This window comes from Artemia sp. Qi Xiang Cuo, chromosome 20, assembly GCF_049724085.1.
Source record: "Artemia sp. Qi Xiang Cuo chromosome 20, ASM4972408v1, whole genome shotgun sequence".
Classification (NCBI taxonomy): Eukaryota; Metazoa; Arthropoda; class Branchiopoda; order Anostraca; family Artemiidae; genus Artemia; species Artemia sp. Qi Xiang Cuo.
In genome coordinates this window covers 950,397-962,857 of record NC_142813.1, presented here as the reverse complement: position 1 = coordinate 962,857, position 12,461 = coordinate 950,397, and the positions used below count along the sequence as shown (strand labels likewise).

At 35.3% G+C, this 12,461-nt stretch overlaps 1 protein-coding gene across 2 annotated transcripts in view; it reads left to right on the top strand.

Moving 5' to 3' along the window:
• LOC148939747 (uncharacterized) overlaps positions 1-12,461 on the top strand; it is a 241,434-nt gene that overhangs the window by 184,060 nt on the left and 44,913 nt on the right. For both annotated transcript variants that reach the window (XM_089106283.1, XM_089106282.1), the window contains exon 15: positions 193-321. In XM_089106283.1, the coding sequence (XP_088962409.1) occupies positions 193-321 (129 nt within the window). The remainder of the gene's footprint in view (positions 1-192; positions 322-12,461) is intronic.

The following is a 12,461-nucleotide window of genomic DNA, read 5'->3' as shown; positions in this document are numbered from 1 at the left end:
GAAACTATCAGAATTATTATACCGGCCTTTACTTACCATTTATTGGCTATTTTGAGTTTTTTAGATTTCGAATAACTTTAAATTAAGAACAAGAAATTTGTTCCGATATTTTCCCACTTTTTTCTCTTGTCGTGTTGTCTAGAATATCCATATTATTTTATTTGTCTTTATTAGCCATTTTGACCTTTGCAGGAAAGAAGTTCGACCAACTTGAATCCAGAACCAGCAGTTCGTTTCACTAAAAATGTTCCTATTATCGCTCAATCAGGCTTTACTACAGAGAGGCGAATGTTGCCCATTTCAAACGTAGCATTAATCAAGGTAAGAAATACTCTTTTTTGGGCACCAATGGTTTCAGGAGAGGGGCAGAGAGGGCGCTTGCCCCGGGTGCAGAAATTTTAGGGGTGCAACATTTCAAATAAATAATGGTTATAATCATTTTGTAGTTTTCTTTTAGTTTTATGTTTATTAAAATAAAGTAGAGGGGGCAGTTAACAAATGAAAATAATCAATAACTTATAATTAATTAGTAAAATAAAAACAAATTAAAAAAATAACAATAAGTCAAATGATTAAATAAAAATAATTAATAATAATTAAATAATTGAATTAATAAACTAAAAAATAATTAAAACATAAATTTGTTAATAAATTAAATATGATTTTGTTAATAAAAGTTTTTTAAATTTAGCGTGACAATTTTGTGGGAGAGAGGGGGGGGGGGCTTATTAAGATTTTGCCCTGGGTGCAAGAGAGGCCAGAATCGCCACTGTTTTTGTGTATCAGAGAAAAGTGTATTTTAATAACCTTAGGAATATTATCTGTTTTAATAATCTATCTCAAGCCTTATTTAAAAATGTATCTTAGACCTATTCGTACCGAAAAAATATGATTTTCTAATATTTTCCTTTTGGTTGTTTGTTGTTTTGGATTTTTCTTTTGGTTGTTTGTTGTTTTGGATTTTTCTTCCTAGGGCTAAACGGAAAGCAGGTCGTCCCCGTCTGGGGTGGGAGGAGGTCATAAAGAAAGATTTAAAGGAAACGGGAACTTCGTGGGCGGGTGTAAAAAGGGAGGCTTTGAATAAATTGGGGTGGAGGAGGAGCTTGCGTAGCTGTGTTGGCCTCAGGCGGCTTGGTGCTGCGGTGAGTTGTTAGTAGTAGTAGTAGTAGTAGTAGTTTTGGTTGTTTGCTGTTTTGGATTTTTATTTTGGTTGCTTGTTGTTTTAGATTTTTCTTTTGGTTATTTGTTGTTTTGGATTTTTCTTTTGGTTATTTGTTGTTTTGGATTTTTCTTTTGGTTGCTTGTTGTTTTGGATTTTTCTTTTGGTTGCTTGTTGTTTTAGATTTTTCTTTTGGTTGTTTGTTGTTTTGGATTTTTCTTTTGGTTATTTGTTGTTTTGAATTTTTCTTTTGGTTATTTGTTGTTTTGGATTTTTATTTTGTTTATTTTTTTTTTTTATTTTTATTTTTTTTTTTGTTTGTTTTTTTTTTTTCTTTTTGTTTTTTTTTTTTTTTGATTTTTCTTTTGGTTTTTTTTTGTTTTGGATTTTTCTTGTGGTTATTTGTTGTTTTGGATTTTTCTTTTGGTTATTTGTTGTTTTTGTTTTTTATTTTGGTTGTTTGTAGTTTTAGATTTTTATTTTTGTTGTTTTTTGTTTTTGATTTTTCTTTTTGTTATTTTATTTTTTTTATTTTTATTTTTGTTATTTTTTGTTTTTGATTTTTATTTTGTTTTTTTTTTGTTTTAGATTTTTCTTTTGGTTGTTTTGTTGTTTTGGATTTTTCTTTTGGTTATTTGTTGTTTTGGATTTTGTTTTTGTTGTTTTGGATTTTTCTTTTGGTTATTTGATGTTTTGGATTTTTCTTTTGGTTATTTGTTGTTTTAGATTTTTCTTTTGGTTGTTTGTTGTTTTGGATTTTTCTTTTGGTTATTTTTTGTTTTGGATTTTTCTTTTGGTTGTTTTTTGTTTTGGATTTTTATTTTGTTTATTTTTTTTTTTGATTTTTCTTTTTGTTGTTTTTTGTTTTTTATTTTTATTTTTGTTATTTTTTGTTTTTGATTTTTCTTTTGGTTATTTTTTGTTTTTGATTTTTATTTTGGTTTTTTGTTGTTTTTGATTTTTCTTTTGGTTTTTTGTTTTTTTGGATTTTTCTTTTGGTTATTTTTTTTTTTTGATTTTTATTTTTTTTTTTTGTTTTTTTAGATTTTTATTTTTGTTTTTTGTTGTTTTTGATTTTTCTTTTTGTTATTTGTTGTTTTGGATTTTTATTTTGGTTATTTGTTGTTTTGGATTTTTCTTTTGGTTGTTTTTTGTTTTAGATTTTTCTTTTGGTTGTTTGTTGTTTTGGATTTTTCTTTTGGTTATTTGATGTTTTGGATTTTTCTTTTGGTTATTTGTTGTTTTGGATTTTTATTTTGGTTGTTTGTTGTTTTGGATTTTTCTTTTGGTTATTTGTTGTTTTGGATTTTTCTTTTGGTTGTTTGGTTGAAGATTAAAAATAAATAAGCACGACGGATGAAAATTGACATTGCTGTTTTCGCGTGTAAAATTCAAACAATAACAATCCCTTTATTCCCAAAGACTAGAACACCTTCAAAGGAAAGATACACTCTCTTAAGCGGTTTTGGGGCCATGTGTTTTTAGATTTTTTTGCCGATTTTTTATCCACGTTTCATTTTTTCAAAACTGGCGCCCGCTGCGATCAAAAGCTACAGAAATGTATATGGGTATCTTTTTCATTAAAACTTGGTTTCCAAATTTTTACCAGTTTTAAGATATGTATGGTTGTTTTTAAGTTTTTACTTAATTAATTTAAACAGTCAGATTTCATTTTCAATGTTCTTGGTACTTTAAAGTTAGACTTTCCTTACTTTTACTTACTTTACCTTACTTTAATTTACTTTACTTTTCCTTCCTTTCCTTACTTTACAAAAGATACACGAGTATCATACCATCAATAGTGACAGTGAACTGGATGAAGCCGTGCCCAGAAACTCTAGAGAGTGCGGCTCAAGTGTGCCTTCCCCAGGGCCTCCCCCGACAGGACCCTTCCTGACAGATGTTGTCAAGAAACCGACACAGCTTTATGTTATTTTTGTCCTCAGACGGATGTGTGTTGCGAAGAGTTTGTAGTAGTGTTATTAGTTGCAATCAGGTATGTACGCCGGAATATTTGTTTGGAGGGAGGAGGGTTAATAACAAAAAGGTTGATCTTCGATAATTTAATAAAAAGTTCCTGGGAAATAAAGAAATTTTATAGTCTCCCCTCCCCCCACCCTTTCAGCCGTCCCTGGGTGAGCCTACTCAATTAGCAGCTGTATTCTTCAAGAACACGATACACAGTAACACAAGGATAACAAATTTATTTCTAAGCTGTGTTGCCCTATTTTGTCTAGGGTGCGGAACACTAAGAAGGGGAGGGACAAGGGAGGGACCAAGAGGGGGAGGGACAAGGATTCAGTACATTAAAGTTTTTGATTACAGTACTGCCCCGCATGGATCTCAGAGCTAGCAGAATTTTTATTTCGAGGGGTGAGGGGGATAAAAAGCATAGATCTTTGATCTTTGAAAGTCGAAAGCTTTAAAATGGAAAGACATGTACCACCCTGTAATTCAGGGTATGTATTATACAGGTTAAGTCTACATAAAAAAAAATATGTGCGCAAGCATAAATAATGTGACAATAAAGGATACTTTATAGAAGTTGCACCCCATCGCCACGCTAGTTGAATGTCACGGTCAGTATAGTGCCACAAATGAATGAAGGGGCAGATGAAAAAAGCCCAACTAGGAAGCACCAAGCTCTTCCATGAGCTTTGGCGTGCCGTAAAGTTTGGGTTAGAAAACGTTAAAAAAAGAAAGTTTTGAGAGTTAGAAAACGTTTTATTTTTAATTTATTAATCATTAAAGTGGGTGAATTTGAGGATCAGCGATGTATTCAATTGGGTTTCTCCCAGTCGGATCTGAAAGTACTGCCCCATATGGATCTGAAAGCTAGCAGACAATTTTTTAGGGGGAACAAAAAAACATAGATCTTTGATAATTTGAGTAATAACTACCCAGAAATTTAACGACATTTTGAACCCCCCCCCCCACGCTGAATATGTCATTGGATGAGTATGCTCTATGAGCAGCGCTATCTTTCTCTTTTTTGATTTTGCACCAGGATCACTTTTCACATTTGGTATTTTTTTCATCAGTTTATTAAAGCAAAGGCTATTCAAAGGAAATATTTTTCTTGAAGCTAGATAAATTGAAGATAAGGCATACCTATAATAGTGTTTATTTAGCCAGGCTTAACTACAACTGCATGCTTGAGACGTTTTGTGAGAATAGAAATCGCACGTTCTTCGCTTCAGATCAATTTCAGATGTTACTCTGAGAATTTGTAAAATTGGGAATAATTGCGATGCCCTGTCCTGCCCAAGGGTGCGTATTATCAACAGGGCCAGATAAAGGGTGATTGGCCCCGCATTTGAAAGGGCCCCGTGGTACCATCAAAAGGAATATTTTTTTTTATATTTAAAGCAAATTCTTTTTGACAATGAGGGATAAGCTATGAATTACTCAAATAATTCAAAATATATTCATTTTAAGTTTGCATCGCTGAATAAGATTTATTAATGTACTTATTGTTATATAATGTATACTTTATAATATAGAAAACTGATAACCATAAAAGTTCATGTACAATTTATTGAATTTAATCAGGATAAGGCTATATTAGAGAGATTTTGCACTACGTACTTGAACTACTTTACGCACGTGAACACGTATTATTGCACGTGAGCACGTGAATACAAGTATTAAATTGTATACAATTTAATAATATTTCAATATTAAATATTTAAATATTTAATGTATAGAGAGGGCCTCGCAGAAAAAATCCAATCGGGCCCGCACCTTCTTAATCCGTTCCTGATTATCAATAAGGGGAAGGGGTAAAAGGTTTGGTAGTTTCAGTTTATTTTGGTCTCTGATTACAATACCACTTTAACTGCATCCCAAAGTTTACTGTATACATCTCTTACAGATTGTACAATAGACTGGTTTATTAAAGCCGGGGATCGTGGAACATGAAAAGACTAGGTGAAAAGGAAAAATGTCAACTAAAAAAGGGAAAGATATAAAAAAATAAAAGAATAATTTTACATAAATGTCGAAAAGAAAGAAACGAATATTGCAAGATATTAAAAAGCTCACAAAATAATATATTATTACTTTTGTTACATATCTAATATTGTTTTTTTAAAATTAAATATTTGTGATATTATTATTATTATTAGTATTGATAAGTTAAAAATTATCAATTTTATTTGTTAAATAAAGCCAAATTTATGTATCAATTACGTGGAGAATTGCATATATAAATATGCAATATGTATTGCATACATATTATTACTTTTATAACATTTCTAATATTATTTTTTATTAAATATTTATTTGTGGCACAGTCACCTCGGTTTTGAAGCGTGGAAAAATTTCGTCAGAGTGTAGTTCTTATCGACCAATAACTGTTTCGTGCACTCTTAGCAAAATTTCTGAATATATTCTTCTCCCTTTTATTTCAGAAAATGTTAATTTTGGTGAAAACCAATTTGGCTTTCAAAAAAGGCTGGGATGTCAGCACGCCCATCGTGTTCTAGCTTCCCTCCTGTTGCAATCTGTTAATGATAAATCTCCTCTTCATATCTGTGCTCTTCATCTTTCGAAAGCTTTCGATAGTATAGTCCACTCAGATGTACTCTATTCCCTTTTTTCCAACAATATTAACCTTTCTATTGTTGTTTTGTTACGTTACTGGTATTCTAACTCTTTTATTCGGGTAAAATGTAATGGAGTATTTTCTGATTCAAAGGTGTTTCTTCGGCGTGGGGTCCGTCAAGGTGGTGTGCTTTTTCCAATTATTTTTAAGTTATGTACTGCTCCTATCCTTTCATCCTTGCCTTCGACTTTCATTTCTGATGGAATTGATGTCTCGTATCTTGCTTATGCGGACGGTGTTCTCCTTGTCAGTCGTTCTAGGGCTGGACTCTCACATTCTGTCAGCTGGATCTCAGACCAGTTCAGACGGATTGAGCTTATGTTGAACGTTGATAAGTTCGAATATATTTCATTTAATTCGAGTGCGAGTCTCCCTCTTAATTGTGTTTTTTTCTCTATTCCCTGTGTCTCTTCTTTTCAGTGGCTTGGTCTTCAAATTAATAATAATCTCAAAACATTTCAGGTTCTAAAAGTTTCTAATGCAAAAAAAATTCAGATTGGATATTAAAAAATTGTTGCAAATAGAGGGAGGTACACTATACACGCAGTTGGGACATTATATTTTTCATTTTTCGATCATTCTATTCTTTTTTTTTACCTGTTTTTTTTCCAATTCTGAAGCCTAAAGATCTGAATTCTTTCCGGACTTATTATTTTAATTTTTCTCGGTACCTTTTGTGCCTCCCTCCGTGGCTCCGGAACCGGCATCTAATATCGCGATTCGGCCTCCCTGATCAGAGGCAACGCTGTAGCGTTGCCTATAATAAAGGCCATACGGCTCCAATGTTTTATTATTTATTTTCCAGATGCACTTCATATGGAAGGGTTCGTCGTAGAAACTTCAAAGGGGGCTCATTCGATTGGAAATCGAGAGTTCTAGTGCTCTTTTTAATAGTCGAATATGATTGGAGGGCGACTACCCCCCCCCCCACGCCCATCATTCCCCCAAACACATCCAATCAAAATTTTGAGATAGCCATTTTGTTCAGCGTAGTTGATTTCCAGATTGAAAATATATTTTTGAGAAGGACACTCCCCCCGACCCCCAGGGCAAGGGTTTTAAGTTAAACCCTGGGGGCATATAAGATTTTTTATAGAAGGCGTTGTCGTAGAAACTTCAAAACAGGCTCATTCGATTGGAAATTAAATGGCTAGTGCCCTTTTTAATATTCGAAAGTGATTGGAGTGTAACTAGCCCCCCCCCCACGCCTAACTTTTCCCCAAACGCATCCAATCAAAATTTTTGAGATAGCCATTTTGTTCAGCGTAGTTGATTTCCCGATAGAAAATATATTTTTGAGGAGGACACTCCCCCACAACCCTCAGGGCAAGGGTTTTAAGTTATGCCCTGGAGGCATATAATGTTTTTATAGAAGGCGTTGTCGTAGAAAATTCAAAAAAGACTCATTCGATTGGAAATTCAAAAAGCTAGTGCCCTTTTTAATAGTCGAGAGTGATTGGAGGGAAACTAGCCCCCCCCCCCCCACACCCACCATTTCCCCAAAAACATCCAATAAAAATTTTGAGATAGCCATTTTGTTCAGCGCAGTTGATTTCCAGAGAGAAAATGTCTTTTTGTGGAGGACACTCCCCCCCAACCCTCAGGGCAAAGGTTTTAAGTTATGCCCTGGGGACATATAAGTTTTTTATAGAATGTGTTGTCGTAGAAACTTCAAAAAGGCTCATTCGATTGGAAATTAAATGGCTAGTGCCCTTTTTAATAGTTGAAAGTGATTGGAGTGTAACTAGCCACCCCCCCCGTGCCTATCATTTCCCCAAATACATCCAATCAAAATTTTGAGATAGCCATTTTATTCAGCGTGGTTGATTTCCGGATAGAAAATATATTTTTGAGGACACTCCCCCACAACCCTCAGGGAAATGGTTTTAAGTTATGCCCTGGGGACATGTAAGGTTTTTATAGAAGGCGTTGTCGTAGAAACTTCAAAAAAGGCTCATTCGATTGTAAATTCAAAAAGCTTGTGTCCTTTTAATATTCAAAAGCGATTGGAGGGCAACTAGCCCCCCCCCCCCCCATGCCCGTTATTCCCCCAAACACATCGAAGCAAAATTTTGAGATAACCATTTTGTTCAACGTAGTTGATTTTCAGATACAAAATATATTTTTAACGAGGACACTCCCCCACAACCCTCAGGGCAAGGGTTTTAAGTTATGCCCTGGGGGCATATAAGGTTTTTATAGTAGGCGTTGTCGTAGAAACTTCCAAACAGGCTCATTCGATTGAAATTAAAGGGCTAGTGCCCTTTTTAATAGCCGAAAGTGATTGGAGTGCAACTAGCCCCCCCCCTACGCCCATTATTTCCCCAAACACATCCAATCAAAATTTTGAGATAGCTATTTTGTTCAGCGTAGTTGATTTCCAGATAGAAATCATGTTTTTGAGGAGGACAATCCCCCACAACCCTCAGGGCAACGGTTTTAAGTTATGCCCTGGGGGCATATAAGGTTTTTATAGAAGGCGTTGTCATAGAAACTTCAAAAAAGGCTTATTCGATTGTAAATTCAAAGATATAGTGCCCTTTTTAATAGTCGAAAGTGATTGGAGGGCAACTAGCCTCCCCCACGCCCATCATTCCGCCAAGCACATCTAATCAAAATTTTGAGATAGCCATTTTGTTCAGCGTAGTTGATTTCCAGATAGAAAATATGTTTCTTAGGAGGACAATCCCCCACAACCCTCAGGGCTAGGGTTTTAAGTTAATGCCCTGGGGGCATATAAGGTTTTTATATAAGGCGTGGTCGTAGAAAATTCAAGAAAGGCTCATTCGATTTGAAATTAAAGGGCTAGTGCCCTTTTTAATAGTCGAAATTTATTGGAGGGAACCTAGCCCCCCCCCCCACGCCCATCATTTCCCCAAACACATCCAATGAAAATTTTGAGAGAGCCATTTTGTTCGGCGTAGTTGATTTTCAGATAGAAAACATGTTTTTGAGGAGGACACTCCCCCACAACCCTCAGGGCAAGGATTTTAAGTTGTGCCCTTGGGGGATATAAGGTTTTTATAGAGAGCGTTGTCGTAGAAACTCCTAAATAGGCTCATTCGATTGGAAATTCAAAGGACTAGTGCCCTTTTTAATAGTTAAAAGTGATTGGAGGGCAACTAGCCCCCCCCACGCCCATCATCTCCCCAAACATATCCAATCAAAATTTTTTGATAGCCATTTTGTTCAGCGTAGTTGATTTTCAGATAGAAAATATGTTTTTGAGGAGGACACTCCCCCACAACCCTTAGGGCAAGGGTTTTAAGTTATGGTCTGGGGGCATATAAGGTTTTTATAGAAGGAGTTGTCGTAAACTTCAAAAAGAAACTTCAAAAAAGGCTCATTCGATTGGAAAATCAAAGGGCTCGTGCCCTTTTCAATAATCGAAAGTGATTTGAGGGCAACTAACCCCCCTCTCACGCCCACCTTTTCCCCAAACACATCCAATCAAATTCAGAGAGGGCTCATTTGATTGGAAATTGGAAGTTCTAGTCTAGCTTTTACGAGTCAAAATCGATCTAAGGGCAAATACCCTCCCCCACGCCCTTTTCCCCCACCCCTCCCTTTCAACTAATTCTGTTTATACCTGAAGGCCCAATGAGAGTTAGAATGTTTTGGTATTAACACACACCTATTAGGCATCTGCTCTCCTCCCTAACAAGGAAAGAAACAGAGAGTGTAAGGCAATGGTGGATCCAGGGGAGAGGCGAGGAAGGCGCCTCCCCCTAATTTAGTCTAAAGTAATGTAATTTACTTAATTAACGCAAGATTGCGTTAATTAAACTTACTCCTAACGCAAGTTTATCGTATCAACCTATTTTGCTCCCCCCCTAAAAAATCCTGGATCAATCAATCAATCAATCAATTTATTAATACTAAAAAAAAACAATTACAAACTCAAAATTTATACACGCCCAAGAAGCTCAGCTTGTAAAGGGCCAACAAAACAAATAAGACACTATTATAAAGCACATATAAAAAAAAAGATGGATAAGAGACATTTTTGAAAATAGGATAATTAACAGGAAACTTCACAAATAACTGAAAAAAAATATATAAACGAAGAATATATTGGAAATTAGGATTAAATATAAAAAAAAAAAAAAATGAGAGAAATATATTGAATGAAAAAAAAAGACATATAAATTTGGAAGGAATGCAAAAAAAAAAAGAAGAAAAAAGGGGGAAAATACTATACTGTAAATACCCAGTGAGAAACTGCCTTTGCAGAAAGAGAAAGAGGGACATCAGGAGGGATGGAGGTCCATAATAAAATAGATTGATAAACATGAGACCTCTGAGCTGCTGTCGATGATCGCTTAGGTAAAATGAACCTGCGATAAGAGCCACGTAAAAAAGAATAGTATCTACATGAAGTTTACAGAAATAAAAATTACTGCAGAGATGGTGGGAGGGTACCTAGAAAGGCAGAATGCGCTGAATAAAGGTAGCTTTTACCTACAATACAATCCATTAGAGCTATTCCGGTATCATTATAAAGATCAGAGGAAGGGTAAAAACGAGGTAGAAGAAAAGAAGACTTCACTGCCCAATTTTGGGCTCTTTGAAGTGAGCAGAGAAGAGATTTATTAGTACTACCCCAGACAGAACAGCAATAAGAAAGGTAAGGAAAAATAAAAGCATAACATCTGGGGGAAGAAATGAGTTAACCCTGTATAATATTGAAGATTGGCGGAGGACAAGGAAACGGGTATGAGTTATATGGGGTTTAAAAGAAAGAAAACAGTCAAGATACACACCAAGAAATTTCAATATAGTAGCTTGCGGTATAATTTCATTCCCATAAGTCAGGATGGTTGGTTCCCTTGCGTCTCTCATACGATAAGGGGTTCTAAAGTGTACAATGGCACTTTTTTTGGCTGTTGAGAGTCATACCATTTGACCAGCACCAATCTTTTACTTTATCAAGAAGACCTTGAGCTAGGGAAATGGCAGATGACAGGTCCTCTGCAGCAATGAAAAAGTTACTATCATCAGCAGAAACAACAGGGTACATATGGGGATGAAGACCATCAACAACATCATTAATATTAAATAAAATAAAAGTGGTTCAAGCACAGAGCCGTGTGGGACACCTTTCACAATAGGCAAGGAAGAGGAAGAAGTACCATTAACCGAAACATACTGAGATCTCCCTGAGAGGTAAGACCTAAACCATTCAAGTGGGATTCCATGCACTCCAAATTAAGATAATTTAGACAAAAGAACAGAGTGAACGACCATATCAAATGCCTTTGAAAAGTCAAGAAATAGACCCAAAACACACAAGCCCTTGTCAAGGTTAACACGCACAAACTCTGTTGTATCTGAAAGTGTATGCAAGGTAGAAAAACTGGGACGAAAACTATACTGGTGGTTAGTTATGAGAGAATTACCTGCAGTCGTATTAGTACTAAATACAAATGAAGAGAGTCTACAATACACTACTTTTTCAACAACCTTAGAAATTACAGGAAGGAGAGAAATAGGTCTATAGTTTGAAATTAGAGATGAATCACCTGTTTTAAACAAAGGTACAACATTACCAACCTTAAATAAATGAGGAAAAACACCAAAAGAAAGAGAGAGGTTAGTTATGTGTGAGATGGGGTTAGAAACAAACTGACCAATTTTTTTTAAGAACATTACAGCTCAAACCAAAACCATCAACTGAACGGCTACTTGAAACCTGAGAAATAATGTTAGAAATTTCGGTATCACTGCATGGAAAAAGGAAAAATTACTTTTCTGCTAAGGGAAAACTACTTACTCTGCTGTAGGGTGGATTAGTAACTGAAGGAAGTGAGGTGAAATACTAATTGACGTCGATGGCTTAAGAATTTTTGTCCACTAAAGATCCATCAGATTTCCTATAGCGACAAGGGGGGGACTGTTTGAGTTTCTTGCGGGAAAGAGCTTCGTTAACTACAGTCCAAACCTTTCGCAAAGTCCCCTTACACTCATCAATTTGACACGAAAAATGTAGCTTTTTGGCTGCACGTACTGAAGAAGTAAGCACAGTTTTATAAAGTTTATACTTCAAAAGATCATCATGTGTCTTACTTTTACATGCAGCCTTGAACAGAGACGCTTTCATATGTTTAGCATTGATCAGACCTCTAGACATCCATGGACATTCAGGTATGGAATTCCTTGGCCTCTTTCTAAGAGGAAAATGTTTATCCAACAGAGCTCCCATACGACACAAAAATAAATTCGTTGCACAATCAACGTCATTAGCTTCAAGAACGCTAGACCAATCATTACTCTGAAGACTATGTATTAAATTTGAAATTTATTTATCTGTGGAAGCTCTGAAAGAAGACTCACCCCGCTCATCCACAGCAATCTCAGTTTCAGGCACAAAAAGTGAAACATAAATAGGGAAGTGATCAGAAAGATCAGTGAAAACAAGACCAGAAGTAAACTTCAAATTAGAAGAATGAGAAATGAAAATATTGTCTATTAAAGTGGCAGAATTTCTAGTAGGGTCAATACAAGAAGGAAAAACAATTGAAGGAAGTAGACCAGCAGAAGAAAGCACATCAAAGAGATGGTCACATTCATCACTTGATCCAATATTTAACATATTACAATTAAAATCTCCCAAAACACAAATACGTTATTTAGAGAAAGACCCCACACAAGAAAGTTGTTCAAGCAAATCACAGAACAGATGTGTTGGAAAAGGAG